Source organism: Seriola lalandi, unplaced genomic scaffold (genome assembly GCF_002814215.2).
Source record: "Seriola lalandi dorsalis isolate HSWRI2012SDOR001 ecotype SW California unplaced genomic scaffold, Sedor1 jcf7180002054422, whole genome shotgun sequence".
Taxonomy (NCBI): domain Eukaryota; kingdom Metazoa; phylum Chordata; class Actinopteri; order Carangiformes; family Carangidae; genus Seriola; species Seriola lalandi.
Window position 1 is genome coordinate 533,243 of NW_019524975.1, and position 16,942 is coordinate 550,184.

Sequence of the window (16,942 nt, forward strand, 5' to 3'; positions counted from 1 at the left end):
GCTGCTTTTAATAATTGGTACAAACAGCCAGTGTTAGACTAGTTAAAGCTAAAAATCAATTGGAGCAATACAGAAGTGGAAGTGACATCTCTCCTTACATCTCTGAGCGTCCTTGTGTCACATAAAACTTCTCATATCAAGTGTTTGGATTAATCTTGTAATCTACTGCCCTCTTGAGGCAGCAGCAGGCTGTTGTCTCTGGAAGCTAGCTGGACTCCATGTTTTTTTTTTTTTCTGTGGGCATTTTCTGAAGTGGCTAAAACATGTTTTTGCAGCTGGCCCCCATCCACAGCAGCACATCACTCAGCTTCTGTACTGGTGCTTCTGTTGCTTCTCTAAACTGAGGGGGCCCCCAATCTGAATCTACTGCAGGTAAATACACTGACTATAGAGAAGTACCTCACATGTCAAATGACCTGAACTACTGCTTTCTGTCACAACCCGGCTCAAGGAAATGACAAAAAGGGGACACAGATGCCAAGCACTAGTTCAAAACAATAATCAATTTATTAAATTATCAAAAATGGAGGGCGTTAAGCCCGCCCCCAAAGGGCCTATGGAATATGGAATGTGAGCATCAGTAGGTGTCAACAGTGTCTGGATGGAGTGTATGTGTAGAGTGTATGGGTTGTAAGGTGTAACAAACAAATATACTGCACCAAACAAAGAAGCGCCGTGTGGCGTAGCAGGGAGAGGGGAAGGCAGCCAAAAAGGGCGAATGACTGGGCAGCAGGTAATTTATAGGGCCTGGGACAGGTGTGCCCCATTAGCCTCTGCACTGATCCCAGTCTCCAGGCCCCGCCTCTTAAAGGGATAGCGCATCTTGGCACCCCTGGTCCAACACTCCATAGCAACCACTTGGCTGGTTGTCAGCTTGAAGATGAGAAAAGTCTTGTCAAGAGAGGCAGAGGATCTCTTGATGGGGAAAAAGAGGAAAGCGTGGTCATTGTTAAGTGGTACGACAACAAATCTGTCTCATCCTACTGTGCAATCGAGCCTGAAGACAAAACTCGACGCTTGAGCAAATCAGACAGAAGGTTTGTGGAGGTCAACAGGCCACACATTGTGAGGGACTACAACACATTCATGGGGGGATAGACCTCCTTGATGCATGTGTCGCAAGGTACAAGTACCACATGAGGGCAGGTTCTGCACAACACCTGATGCAGTGCAGCATCTTTTTTAAAGCCAAAATAGTTCCACACAACCGACGTACTGCGTGCCAAGTTGTTGCTCCCTCTTTTAGCCGACTGCTCTGCTCTCACCTGCATGTCACGTGAACAGAGTGTAATCGCAGCCTTTGCGGTTAGAAAACCGCATTTTATCATATTGCGATATTATCGCAAAAGCAATTCATCGTTCAGCCCTACTAGCTAATGCAGATAATTAAAATATAAAATCTGCTCACAGCACTGCGTCCTCTATTGAATATATTTTCCTTCATGTTATGTCCTCAAGTTTTGTCGTTAATATAATGTCAAGTAATAATTTTGTATTATCTTCCCAGGACTTTAGGCTGCAGTGGAAACGCAGATGACAAAAGTACCTGGAAATTAAATTTTCTCCAGTTTCTCCAGGTTGAAAGGGGTTTAAATCTGATGTACATAGGAAGCCTTACCTGTTCCGCATGTCCTCCAACAAAGTCAGCAGCGACCTGGTTTTCGTGTCTCCTGTCTTCAGGTACTGACGGCTCTTCTGGCTGGGTTAATAGCCTTGTTCTCCCCACAGAGTTTCAGCCTGATGACCGGTCCACACAGATCATACCTACCCACCTTGGAGTCTGTTGCCTCTGATATTTTGGACATCATTGTCAAAGGTGAAGAAACCAAGAAGGTTCATACACAAAAAGACAAAAGTAACGGAGTGAACTCCGCAGCGACTGAGGTGAAAGTCGCTGTACAGGACAAACTGAGAGAGTTTCTCACCTGCCACAGAGAAGACCAAAATGTCCAACCAGACAGAAAAGACGGCAGAGTGTGAGGACACCCAGCAGGAGTGGACAACCAGCGTCAATATCATTACAGGTGCTGTCAGCACTCTGCTGCATCAGGTTGACATCTACAGCGACGACAGGGACAGATCGATTCTGACCAAACTGGAGGAACTGATCAGGGAATACAAACTGTCCAGCTTCTCCCTGCTGCTGATAAGTCCCGTCAGGAGAGCCGACCAGGTTCATCTGTTCTGTGAAGAAGCGGTGAAACATCTGCTCAGGTTATTCGTTTCCCTCCTGTCTCCTGGGGGGTGGGTCTGGTCCTATGGGTCCACAGCAGCCATGCATCCACCCTCAGGTTCCAAGAGTTGGCCCAACTGTATGATGACATCATCAGCGAGTATGCTCAGCTGATGTCCGACCAAGCGATGAGCAGCGTCACCGGGTTGCTGGAGGAGGACAACAGTGAACCACAACACAAGAAGAAAAGAAAGAATGTTGTGCATTTCTTCCACAAGCTTCCAAGAAAGATCCAGAACAAATGGAGGACACCGACAAACAGGAGAGACACGCTCTCCAGTCCATGTGAGGACGGGGCCGCTGCACAGGAGGCTGAGGATCAGGAACTTTTTCCAGAATCTTCCAGACAGGATCGCGCACGCTTTCTTAGGGTGTGAACCGAGGCCGTAGCAGACTCAGGCTCTCTTCCCCATTTTAAAAACTGTCTGCACTTGTCTTTGTAGTTAACTTGGGAGGAGTGGACTTAAAGAACTGCCAAAACTTGTTGTGTTTCAAACTGGAAGTTCAGCTTTCCTGTCAGTGCCTGCTCCTCCCAAAGCCTTCGCTCTCCACTGAGACGACGGCTGCACTTCTTCATCTCAATGTGGACTTTGTTAGAGTAGGTTTAACCTGCTATTTGCCCCTGGGGCAACAGGCAGGTCCAACTGTTAGAGCCGGTTTGACCCACTAGGTGACCCAGGGGTGGTGGCCTGTCTGCACTGGTATTAATTGGGAATTACTTTTTGTTGTGGAACTGATTTGTTCATTATGATACTTTAATGCTGCAGATTTGGCTCAGGGTGAAATATGAATTCTCAGAGTATGTTCTAGTTTAATAGACAAATGTATCACACGTTCCAGCTCAAATAATTTCTTCCTGTAATTACAGCATCCAGCAGAGGTCAGTTGTGTATAATAAAATCTGTAAATTCCTTGCAGCTCTCATATCATATTAAGGTTCTTCCTTTATTTTTAGGTTGACACTTAAATCAGTATTTGTTGTATTACATTTTTTTCTTCTTAGGGTTTTGAGAGTACAGACATAATCCAGGTCTGTGGTGCACCTGTTCTTTGTCAAATGCTTTAAAGATAGAGCGTTTATTGTGTCATTTACGTTTTTTGTCAGAGGGTTTTTTACACTGGGTATTAACACAGTATCTGGCGTTCAGACAGACGTATTGCTTACACCATGTGGAATTATGGCTGTATACTCAACAATCAAACTATGTTCATGTGGAATGTCTGTGGGATTCAGGAAAATTCTTAATTATTTAAAAAAAGAGAACGATCAGATAGCACTGATCCAAGAGACTTATTTAAATGACAGCGAACATGCAAAATGAAAGAGAGACTGGTGGGTCAAGTGTACTTTTCTTCCTTTACTACTCGGAGTAGGGGTGTAGCCATCCTGGTTCATAAGTCCTTACCCCTGACGGAAACCTGACACATCCGGCAGGTATATCATGATTAAATGGATACTCTCTGGGGATGCTGTTTCCTATTTAAATGTTTACTACTTCTGATTTCTACAATAAAGGGTTTTCCTTGTTCTCAGTGTGGATTGTTGAATCATCTGTGGTGGCCAGTGACTTTAATTGCTGCCTAAACCCACGTTTGGATAGATCTCATATATTAGCTCAGCCTGATGTGGGGAAGAATGTAGAATTGATTATTTCTTCACACCTAAATATGCCCTTCAAAGGCTGCTTTATTTCTGGATTGGTAATATTATTATTAGTGATCACTCACCAATGTTTTTGGTCATGTCCAGCAAAGGGCCAATGGGGCAAGGTGGTTTCCTAATCACCTTATTAAAAATAAGGCTGTACCTTACTGAACAGTTTAATCATTTTATTGCCCACTCCAGGTGTGTTTCATAGTCTACTCTGGGAGACTGCTAAGGCTTTTATTCAAGGCTTTACTATATCATTTTCAGAATAGCTTTTTCACGTATTTGCAAATACGCAGCGTTGTCACCTCTAATATGAAGTTGCACCCCAACGAGTTCTCTCTTTCAGCTGTAGAACGGGCTATTATCAGTCCCAAATAATGAACACATGGCTCAAATCAGATCTCTTTGGGACACTGGTTTTGGAGAGACTACTGGGGAGGACAAGTGGGACAGAATTTGATTGAGCTCTAATGGTTGTCTATTTACCAACAAGGCTAGGGAGTTGCAATTTAAGGTTATATATATAAGCTCCTGATTACCCCAATGAAACACAATAAATTTAATCCTTTAATTTCTTGCGATTGCTGTAATAAGTGTGTCTGGTTTTGATCATATTGTTTATATGGAACATGAAAAACCTGGTTATTTATCTGTCTGTATCCATGATCATAACAGTACACAGGTTTTGGATGGTCTGTGTGCTGCTGTATATTTATGTCTGTGTATGTGTTTTCTCCCCCGTGAAACGATACAGTAATTAATTGTCCAGGGTTAAAACACCCTCAACACTTTGATTCCAGTTTGTCCGTGCCGCACCTGAAGGCATCATACAATCTGGTGAAGCCCTGAGATGAGTGAGGGCGGTTTGAGCCCCGGAGCCGGAGCTCCTCCTGTTTCTCTGTGTGGTTTTACTTTGAGTGTCGTGAAACAAGGAAACTGACTGAGAAGCTCCGGACATCATCGACCTGACATCAGGGAGGGAAACACCGAAGTCTTCCCGGGAGAAGAGAGAGCAGCAGCAGCAGCAGCAGCAGCAGCAGCAGCGTGGGGAGTCCAGTGAGCTGCCGGTCAACTAAACGTATTCTCAGGTAAAGTCGAATTAAAGCAACTTAAGTCATGTGAAAACTGCAAAGAAATCCCAGACACTGTTATTAAAGGGGGGTTCAGTGAAGTTGAATAGTGTTATTAGTATTATGCACATTCTAAACGTTTTTATAAAGGTTTGTTGGTGGCGTGAGACACGTAAACGTAGCGTCAGTAAAGAACTGGATAGAATAGAAGATAAGTGTTTTGATACAGTTCATCACTCGTCGGCAGTTTCGCTTATCGACTTCAACCAAAATGAATTTAAAAAAAAAAAAAAGTCCTTATCTTTCAAGCCAGACCGCGTATACAAATACACCTCCGGCAGCAGCCTTCAAAATAAAACAAGCACGTGTAGGAGCTATTTTACTTTGGAGTATAAAGAAAAAAAAAACATTTACATTTCTTTTTCATTGAAAAATGATTAAATTAGTCAACCATCAAAATAGTTGTTGATTCATTTTCCGTCAATTACTGTAGCTCTTAACATTTAAGTCTTGATATTTCACTGACTATAAAGCAAACATTCTTATACTCAATATAAATCATCGCAAGAGAAAAATAAGGTAACTAACAATAAAGATAAACAGATTTTATTCTATTCTATTCAATTCGGCTTAAACTTCCAACGCTGTGCTCTTTTTGGCAGCCATTTCACTTTTATTGTGTTAATTTCCGGTGTGGCTTATTGACTTACTCTGGGTAACTTCACACAGATAAAAACACTACAAAATGTGTCTTAAACTTCGTTTTCGTGAAGTGAGAGGAGCAGACTATTTGGCAGAGCTGCACCGAGGTACAACATGTTTATTCCTCACATCATTTAAAATGTCAACATGTGATTTTTTTTAAACATCTGCTTAGAGCTGTCTTTGTTTTTGTCACATATCTGTTGTGGTGTCTATTGGTGCCCACATGAAACCACACCCATGTTTGGCTGGTGTTCATCTGGTCTCACTTGCGCCATAGTCAAACTTCTGTGTCTGTAGATAATGTGGTCCGTAGACATTCACTTGTCTGAGACACAGTATATTCTCATATGAAATCACTGTAAAGTCATAAAGGCATATGTGGGATATAGGAAGACTGAGCATGACACTGAAGGAAATAGCAGAAGCTGTCACACAGCCATGTTTGGAAGTAAATGTGTGAATACTGCAGACAGCAGGAAGAGGAGATGTTGACAGCAGACTGATGTGAACAGGTGACTTCAGCCGCTGACTGTTCTTTAACAACTACCAACACTGTTTCCTCCCTTCCTACCTGTATTGGATATGAGGCTTTATTAGCTGATAGATCAGTATGATGGTGAAATGCTGTTAATGCTGTAAACAGTCATATAGTTTGCTAGTTTACTTTTACACTGTAAAATACACCACTTGGTACATATGTTGTTCACAATAAAAAACGAATGTAATAGACTCTAACATAAGAATGTTTCTTCAAGTTATGTTCTTGTAAAATAAATTAAAGGCCCCATATAATATATATTTTATTTTTTTTATTTTTTTGAAGTGTTGATCCATAAGAAGATATATTTGTTGATTTAAGAACCAAAAACCACCTCAATGTAGTTTTACATCTCCTCTCTCAGGCTGCTCTCTGGAGCTCTAGTTGCAACAGGTCAGTGAGCCAATCAGAAGAGAGAAGGCTCTGAGCCTCTCTTTTGATTGGCTGCCTGTTTTTCTGAGTGATCTAATGAAAATATAGCAGACTTCAGGTAAAATCACTCAGTGAAACTAAATCCTTCATGGTTGAATGAATGGTCCAGGTGGGTGTGGCTTGGGCTGTGGCTGAGTGTGGTGACTGCTTTGTTGTGACATCACAAAGTTACAGAAGTCCTGACGGCTGGTTTTAAGGCTCAGTCTCTGAATATAGGCTGTGTGCATTTCTCTGTGGACTGAGGCTTTGATACTTTCACAGTATTAATATAAAACCTAGACCTGCTTTATAATCAAATAACATATGGACATCTACCTTTAGACTGTATGGACCTTTAATAGTGGTCAACATGTCATCAACAAATCTTTTAAGTCAAATATTGATTATAGTATTGTGATCAACACTCCAAAACCCAAAGACTCTCAGTTTACAGTAATGTTAGGAAGTCCCCAAATTTGCATTTTTCTTTAAGCATTTTTGCTGGATAAATTACTTGGAAATTTAATTGGTAGATGAATCAGTTGACAGGAAGCTATTTTGTAATCAAGAGAAATGCACTGGTTCCAGCTGTTCACTTTGGAGTGTGGGTCTTTACTATGGAATTGAGGATCTTTCCATGTGCCAGTTATAGTTTACCAAAGCCCAGGATGTATTCACATCACTTGTTTGATTCAACAAACAGTCAAGTATGTAACAAGATTCAGTTTACAGTGAATTATGACAAAGAAGAGCAGCAAATCATCTTATTTTAGAAGGATTAACCAGCAAATTATTGGAATCTTATGCTTGAAAAGTGATTTTAAATGGTTAATCAATTAGTTAAATAGTTGTAGATTTGTTTTCTGTTGACTAATGATTAATCGACTAATAGTTGCAGTTTTAGATTAAATAAAATCACATTAAACTTGATTGTCCTGCTCTGTAATGTGAACAAGCTCGTAGCAAGGGGATTAAAGTAAAGCAACAGCATCCTCTATGAAACGGAAACCAGTGTAGTGTTGGTGAAAAGAACAATAGCACAATGAGACCCCCAGTGGTACAACAGAACAGGAAATCGATTAATGGATCTCACTTTCAATGTGCAGCAATATATCTGCACTGTCATTGTTAGTATTGAATCTGAAAAGAGATTAGAAGTCTCTACACACGTTAAAAATATTTGTAAATGTGATAATTGCTGAGGTGACTGTGAACTAGTTGAGGTAAACATTTGATTGGCCTAAATACACACATACAAACACACACACACACACACACACACACACACACACACACACACACACACACACACACAAACATATGATGATGACTCATTTCCCAGTCATGCTGGATGTCTGAAGAGGGTTAGTTTAGTTTCTTTTAAGCAGCCTGCTTGTTCCTCTCAGAGTCCACATATTGTTTTACTGCAGAAATGTGCAGCTCTACTCAGTGGTAAAAATACTGATCCCTATCATCTCCTTCAGTAAATGCTCTTTTCTTTGGTTACTGAAACCCACAGGGCAAAGAGGTATATTATATATATATATATTATGTATATTATACGTACCTCTAGTGGTTCACAACAAGACCACTTGTTCAAGTCTATGGATCATTAATAATCAGGTTGTTTCTGGAAAGACGAGTTGATTTTAAGTTTTCCTTTCTTTGTTTTTTTTTGCAACTTTATTTTTATTGTGTTGGTGAAAGAGTAGACATGAGCAACAATTGTACTTGTACAGAAATAAGGTCTTTCATTGACATGTATAATGAGTTACACCTTATATGCACATATATGTAGTTTAATTATTTACAGTATTTACATAACATAATATGTTCTTCTAACAAAACTCTCATTTGGAGCTTGGTGGTCTTAGTTTGACTTTCCCACAAATCATCCTCTCATCCTCTCATCCTCTCATCCTGTCATCCTCTCATCCTCTCATCCTCTCGTATCTCCCATTTTTGTTGGACATGAGACAGTTTAGTTCCTGGAGTTTTGTATTCTGTTGTATGTATATTTGTGATATTGGATGTTTATTTGCTGTAATCTTTAAAAGCATCAGTGGATATGTTGATCAAAATAAGCTCAATATCCTTTGTTTGTTTCATTTCTTTACTCTGACCTGGAGACGTCTGTAGAAATCTCTCTTTTCAATGTGATATGTATTTGAAAGGTGTTTAAAAGTCAGTGGGGCGACTTCTGTCCATTGAAGAAAGCCGCTAAGAGACTAAGTGGCCTCTTAACTGTGAAATCTATAACATAGTCCAGTTGAGTTTGACAAGGTGTTTTTGAAACAACAGGTTCTGACCAGCAGTTGTTGTATCTTCATACTTAAAGCAAAACTAAACAGTCAACAGAAAATATCAGAGCCCTACTCGCCCTCTTTGTCTGAATCCCGCCACACAAATGAGCAGGTAAATAATGTGAACCCGCACCCATGCGTCCACCTTCGGAGGCGTTAACCAAAACAAACGTTTGTAGCTCGAACAAATCATGTACAAAACAGGCAAAAGACACATTTTGGCTCCTCCAGTCTGGGAGCCATTATCACTGGTTATAGTGCAGTAACAGTTACAGGCTGTTCTTTTCCAAAGGAAAATCCATTTGCGTGCCAATGAATGGAAGCATTTAGTCAAACAGACCAGAGAGCAGATTTGTTGTTGTTGGTCTCTGTCACAGAAACACACACTGTATTATATCTGCTCTGTTCAGTATCATCTGTGTGTGTAGTGCCTCTAAGTGACACTGATATAATTATTGACTGGCCTGATGAGTCCCATTAATGGTCTCCATGGTAACAAGCATCCTGGCAGTAGTGCAAGACTAAAGGGCTCCAAACCAAGAACAATAAAGATAAAGATAACTATGAATATATCCAGAGTCCACCCCACAACTATAACTACAATAACCACTAACAACCAATCACTTTCAGAAACATAGAAACATGACAGCCAATCAAAATACATTGAGCAATAATCGCAAACACTTTTGTTTTTGCTCCCATATTTCATGAGTTGAAATAAAACTTTTTCTAATCACACAAAAGGCTTTATTCTTCCTCTCAAATCTTGTTCACAAATTAGTTTGAGTCGGTGTCAGTGAGTCATCCATCCACCTGACGTGTGGCATATCAAGATGCTGATTACACACGTTTATTGCAGGTGTGCATGGAGTTGGTCACAATAAAAGCCCACTGTAAAATGTGCAGTTTAATTTTGAAAACAGACACTTATTAGGCACTTACCTGTGGATTCAACATGACTTAGGCGACAGATGTGCATGCAGAGCGTCACATCTCCTTTGCACAGAGTAGATCAGGTTGTTGATGCTCTTCAGTGGCTGTGTGAAGTTGCTGGATATTGACAGGAAGCGGGACGTGCTGTCGTACACACAGATCCAGAGCATCCCGATCATGTTCAGTGGGTGACATGTCTGGTGAGTATGCTGCAAGAACTGGGATGTTTTAAGCCTCGATTAACTGTGTACAGATCCTCGTGCTGTGAATTATCATGCTGCAACATGAGGCGGATGAATGGTTACATGTGGCCTGTGGTTGTGATGCCACTTGGATGTGCTGCCAGATTCTCAGAAACACTTCATGGTAGGGAAATGATCATTCATTTCAGGGGCAACGGCTCTGGTTGACATGTCAACATGCCAATTACACGCTCCCTCAAAACATGCAACATCTGTGGCACTGTGCGCATATTTATTTTTACAGCAGCCTTTTATTGTGATCAGCCCCAGGCACACCTGTGTAACAATAATGTGTAATCAGCATCTTGATATGACGCACCTGTCAGGTGGATGGATGAGCTTGGCAAAGGAGAAATGCTCACTAACACAGGTTTAAACACATTTGTGAAGAAAAAGTTAAGAAAAATCAATTTTGTGTGTATGGAAAAATAGTTTATATCTTTTATTTCAACTCCTGAAAAATGGGAGTAAGAACAAGTGTTGCGTTTTATATGTTTGTTCAGTATGTATTTGAATTTACAGGGCGTCACGTTTAGAAAATAAAATAATAACTAATGTATGAACCGTAACACTCAATCAGAGGTGTGTCTGCTCCACACAGGAGGATGAACCAGTAAAATGCTCTTTTTAAATCAAGTGCTTTATCAATGTTGTATCTGTCGTCTCTGGCGATTTGTTTTATGTAAGATAATTGATGGTTTAAACAACAGCGCAGCACTAAAACAGTGCCATAATGAACAGTTTACAAATACATGAAGGTTCATTGAGACGTATCGCTCTGGACAAATCACACTCCGGGGAAGAGGGGAATGTTTTTGTCGTGTTTTTGAGTAAACTGTCCCTATGAAATATTATTTTAGTCAACAGGCCTCTCACACACACGCACAGCTTCCCCTTTCTCATTTATTTGATAGACAGGAAGCTTCTGGTAGGACTTAATACTGCTGTACACGCACGAGATGGACAATTACACATGACATCAACTTTCCCACCGGCCATGTGACAGGATGACAAACAGAAACTCAGACGGTCTTGTTTGACTATGGATCACCAGCAAAGCAAACACACGGTGAAAGTTGCATTCCTCTGTTTGTGTGTGTGTGTGCATGTTTTGGGAGTGTTAGAAAATGATAAGAGGTTTTAAAAGAGACGGATATCCTTGTTACTAATCCTTATCCGCACCACAGTCTGCCTAAAGCTTCATCTGCAGGGTCCACAAACTTCTTTTCTTCTTTTTTCTTGTGTTGTTGCATGGTGTGTAGTACAGTATCAGGAGAGGAGAGGAGTCAGTGATTTTCCTCCAATACACAGTGATGAAACACAGTGTAATAAAACATTGGTTTGGTCATAAGTGTGTTGTTGTGTAGCTTTAAGGAGTCCTCAGGTCATCTGACCCGGGGCTCCTCGCTGCCCCGCGATCTAAATTTAAGATCCCCCCCACCCCCACCCACCATCTGATCTGCCCCCTCCACGGGTTCCTTCAAGTCCAGGCTTTTATTCTTTACCGTTTCCATCCACTTGAGCCAGAGCCGGAGACTTATTGTTTTCAGGTTGTCCGTACCATTCTTGTGGACATGATATCTCAGTAACGCCTTGACAGAACATCTTCAAGTTTGGCACAAACATTCACACGGACTCAAAGATGAACTGATTAGATTTGGGTAGCTGAAGGTCAAAGGTTAAGGTGACCTCACAAAATGCAGTTTTGGCCTTGTGAATGCAATATCTCGAGAACGATGTGAAATGTGAATCCCTTGACATTTGGCACAAATGGACTCAAGGATAAACACATTAGATAGTTAGACAAATGGTTCATATTTTCTATGACTCTGGATAAACAGGTCTGAGTGGCGGAGGCAGACAACCTCCAGGAGGTCATTCTAGTTTTGTTTTTAGTCTTTTCTCTGTTTTTATTGCTTGGATGCTTTTTGATTTTTATTCTGCTTTGTTTTACTGAAGATCTAATGTCTATAACATCAGTAATACACAGCCTCAGTCATTAACACTTACCAACATACTTGCTATGTTGTCTGTTAAAACTGCAGGATAGTGTGTGTTTGGAAGTGAAGTGACGGCGTTGCAGCAGATACTTAATGAAAAGCCCTGACGACGTGTTTCTGTCTGTTTCAGGGGGATGGTGGTTCCATATGAAGGCCAGTCTTTCTCTGCACTGAGGAGGCAGTGCCAACAGAATGGAGCTCTGTTTGAAGACCCTCTGTTTCCCACGTCTGACCAGTCTTTGTTCTACCAGAGCAACCGCATCGGCCGGGTCACCTGGAAAAGGCCTAAGGTGAGAACAAAGAAAGAATATGTAGGATTTCCACACGTTTCAGCCAAGGGATGTAAAGAAATGATAGAAATGTACCTGATAACTCGTTCTTTTTATTCTCTATATGGTCTTTTTTTTTACAGGTGCATACAAATGCCTATTTTTTAACACTTACCTGATGGTTTCAATCAAAACTGCTGTGGCAAACTCAGTGTTTACCCCATTAGACAAACAGGAGTCACATACTAAGTAGGAGCACTGTCAGGCCAATGAGGTGAGAAATAATCCTGAACTGGTTATCCTAGTCCTAATCCTAAACTGTTGCTCACATTCACATCAGGGCTGAAGGCACAGCTGCACCACTGATCAGCTGATTCATTGTGGGAATAGAGAGACAAGAAAAGGAAACAGGAAGCAGTCGGTGGGAGAGGGGGCGGTGGTCATGAGACAGAGGAGAGCCTTCATATAAAGAGAAGAGTGGAGTGAATAGGAAGTGGAATTTGTGGAATTTACTTGACTGAATTCACCAACAGCCAGAAATCTTTGTGTTTGTGTGTGTGTGTGTGTGTGTGTGTGTGTGTGTGTGTGTGTGTGTGTGTGTGTGTATTTGTCCACCATATGTTGTGTTTGCTCTTTGAACAAATATTTGAGCAAATATTTGGAGGGCAGATCTACACCTCGAGGTGTCTCCCTCTCAGCTTCTGAGCAATTTTGTGTTGTTTCTTCCCAAAGCGATTCTCATATCTGTGGTTGAATCAGAGCTGCAGGGAGTGTGGGACTGAAATATGATATTAGATACTGCTCAGAACAGACATGGAGAGTTTTCTGATCTAATGATCTTCGGCTGAAACACAATTAGCAAGCTTTTATGGGAGAGTTACTTTAAATGTAGCTATGCAAGTTGCACCACAATGCCTTCCTCGCTTTGTGCTTCAGTAGATGGGTTTTGCTGCTTTCAGCATGAGCCACAACTTCAAAACAGTCCTTGTCACATCTGGAGTTGATTACATTAATCCCAAACCATTATTCAAGTTGAAGTACCGAGGAACTGGCCTGTGTCCTCTTGACAAAACTACCACAAATATTTCCTTCTGTATAGAAAAGTCGCATCATCAGATTAATGAATGTCATCCCACCTCCCTTCACTTGCTTTGTTTCTCTCAGTTCCTGGATGCCTGTGAGATCATGATTATGTTATTTGATCCCATAAACACTCAGCAATTGAGCCAAGAGCTCAACACTGCTGTTTGAGACTAACCTAAACACATTAAAAAGGTCTGTCCCGAGGCTTTTATTAGTTTCTGACTCTGGGAAAAACAGTACAATTCCCCCAAACTGCTGTAACTCTGAACTATGTCTTTAACCAAATCACACACATTCAGGCTCGTTTACCTGAGCTCCTTTTGATAATAACAATGTAATAACTTGTAATATTTTTTCCCTTCCATTCACTGAGCCTCTCCTGAAACTGTTTGGAGGCCTCCCGCCTCTCACTCTGGAAACCTCTGGTCTAGAATAAACCTTGAATTTGCTTAATAATACAGAGTTGTTTTGTTTGTTTGACTGAAAATGATCTTTTATTTATCATTTGTCCGTCCTGTTAATTCACTTTAACACTTTGAGGTGCTTCCCAATTCAGTCCAGTTCATGTAGGAGGGTGACAGTGTCGCCAGTTAAACCTTTTTTCAGACCAGAAAATGCAGCGAGACAGAAAAGATGACAGACTGATGCGACTGGAACAAAGCCTGGATTTTTTTAATCATGTGACTTCACAGTGATCTGAGTGCAGTCAGCGTGAAGTTCGATAACAACCATGATTTAGAACAAGTTTCCAGTCTCAGTATAAAAGAACACTCAGCTCAAGTCTGAACTCTGTGTTCATTATCTGCTTTTATTGTCAATCATTCATGATCTGAGCTGCTAAATAATTAACGGGAAACTTTAAGCACTCAAATCGATCAATATTATTGATTTGTTCAGGGAGTGGAGGTGGAGAGGAAACCTCAGGGTGACTGCATGTTTCAAAGAAGTTAAAACTTTACTGAACAACGAATCATACAATCTGACTATATGTGTCGCAATAATTATATTTTTAAAAGAAACATGCAAAAATAATTAGATCAGTATTAATCAGTTTTGGTTATTAAAGAATTGTGACAAAAAAATGAACTTCAAACAAATCAGTGCTCTTTGGTAGAAAAACCATGACATCACATCTTTGGCCCTGTTTGCTCTTGTTACTTCAGTTGTCTTGCATCTGTGATTTGATACAACTTGTTTGCACTTATCCACTTAAAATATGTGACATCACTAATCTGACTGTAATCTGTCTTGATCTGGAGATTTTAATGGATAGAAATAAGGCTAAAAGAAAGCCAATCAAAATCTGATTCTTAAAGTAGCTATCTAAAAAAAGAAAAAAAAAACATGGCTGGCAGCACGTCATATCAACTGTTACTAATTAATGTAAATTCAATAAATAAATTGATGGCCAAATTAAATTGAACTGGCCTGGTGTCTAGTTAAATTGCTCTCTAGACTATAAGTGTCTGTACTTTGCCAAAGATCTTATGTGAGAGAAGACGCTCCACACTGGAGCATCAGAGTGGACAGTTGACCCCAACATGTGAGGGACATGTCACGTTTCATCAGTTTCGGCTGTAGCTCATGTCATGTGTATAATTAAAGCGTATAAGCTTCATAGTTTTGAATCAGGACTTCCAGTATTTGGCTCAAGTAAGGTGTGTCAAATTTAGCAGCTCAAGCTGTTTGAGTGTGTCGGATATTTAATCAATGTTTAGGTAAATAAGTAATATACTGGATATTAAAAGACTTGGATTTGGACCAAAAAACCTTTGGACATCCCAGGTGAAAATTCACCTGAAGCTGAATAACATGCACTCACGCAGTTTAGTCCCAATAATAGCAGTTTATTTAGAAAGCTAATCACCAGCAATAAAGTAACACAAGCACGTGGACTCTGGACTCGTGCCTCACATGAACAGACCATGAACCAAATGAGAGTCACAGAATATTAATAATATTTATCTCGACAGGCTCCCACATTTACACCATCTAAATCTAACCTTCCACCTGTCACTTTAACGTAACTTTAGAGTGATGACTAATTTTAGTGAAATTTAAGTGTCACTTCAGAGACAGACCCTTTCATTTTCCCAGCCTGTACACTGATGTGCTGAAGTTGCATTCATGGCCAGTAAGTAATTGTTAACGCTGGTAGGAGATGATCAGAATTCTGGCTGTATGTCACAGAAAAATGAGGATGTGAGACGGGGAAGTGTTTGACCTGACAGCCTGTAGTTAATATTGTAGACATGCAGATAGTGGTGGTCACAGTCATTGTGTAATACAGTGTATACGCAAAAGTCAGGGGGGACTTAGAGAGAGAGAGAGAGTGTGTGTGTGTGTGTGTGTGTGTGTTGTGGTTGAACAGATGAGGGTATTTATGGTACAGTATCTGTGGGTATATCATGTACAGTATACTTAGAGTTGTGGCTTGTAATTTAGAGAATGGGGGAAAAAGAACAGCGTTTTTGAGATTCTGTCTGTTCTTTATATACATCAGTCAGTTTGTCATGTGACTTTACTAAATGAAAAGGAAGGAACACATACTTACAACTTATAGAGCCAGTCACTGCCTGCTGAATGTTGTATGAGCTGGACTTCAGATGAAGGGAGACCGAGCGTCTGTTCCCCTAAACTTTGGAATAGTTTCCCTCTCACCATTAGACCGCCTGCTTCAACGGAGACTTTTGAAAAACTTCTCCAAACTGACTTTTACTTCTTCACTTATTTAAAATGATATTTGTTGTTTTGTAAAATTAGTTTAGATGCTTTTGGTGTTGTTTGTATTTCTTCTTTCTTTCTTTCTTGTTCATACTCTTTTTTCATGCTTTTAATGTGAAGCACTTTCTAACCTAAAAAAAGCTTTTCTTATTTACATAGAAGACAATACTGAAACTGTTTGAATCATGTACAAAATCTAAAAATGCTTTTTCAACATCTTTAAAAAAAAAAAAAAGCATCCACTTAAAATGCTCTTCAGAAATTTGGAGAAATACCAGCATCTAAATCTGAGGAGTGGTACCTCTCTGGTCTGTATGCTAAATACAAAGCTATAGCAGCAGCTGGTTAGCTTAGCTTAGCACAAAGACTGGAAACAGGGAAGCACCTGGCTCAGTCCAAAGGTAACAACATCTATACGTAATATCTTGTACCTTTTTAATCTGTTCCAAACATGACATGACTTGTTGATACATGAGCTTCATGTGAGCCATGTATACGTCGGTCTTATAGTTACAGACATATAGTCGGTGGTCCGACTGGGGGGGGGGTGTGCCACTGGTTTATCCCAGCCCTGTGATTTGGCTGCCGTCCTGTTAGTCTGCCTCTGTGGTTTGCTTTGCTTTAATCTGAGGGCGTCTCTACTCTGCGTTTACCTCATGAAGCTTGACTGAGCGCTCAGGCTACGCCCTGCGTCACATTCATCCACACCTGGCAGCTGCCCGCCATGAACACATCCTTCTGCCGCCGCTGATCACACAGCAGCAGCTGGAGGTCAGCCAG

General features: G+C 40.6%; 1 protein-coding gene and 1 pseudogene across 1 annotated transcript in view; both read left to right on the forward strand.

Annotated features, from left to right (window-relative positions):
- The first annotated feature begins 1,111 nt into the window (after positions 1-1,111).
- On the forward strand, positions 1,112-3,164 carry LOC147818877 (uncharacterized; annotated as a pseudogene).
- A 2,575-nt stretch (positions 3,165-5,739) lies between these two features.
- The window catches only part of LOC111657970 (calpain-5-like), a 29,657-nt gene continuing 18,454 nt past the window's right edge, over positions 5,740-16,942 (forward strand). The window contains exons 1-2 of the mRNA XM_087175156.1: positions 5,740-5,763; positions 12,217-12,376. Coding sequence (XP_087031282.1) covers positions 12,221-12,376 — 156 coding nt within the window. The 5' untranslated portion in view covers positions 5,740-5,763; positions 12,217-12,220. The remainder of the gene's footprint in view (positions 5,764-12,216; positions 12,377-16,942) is intronic.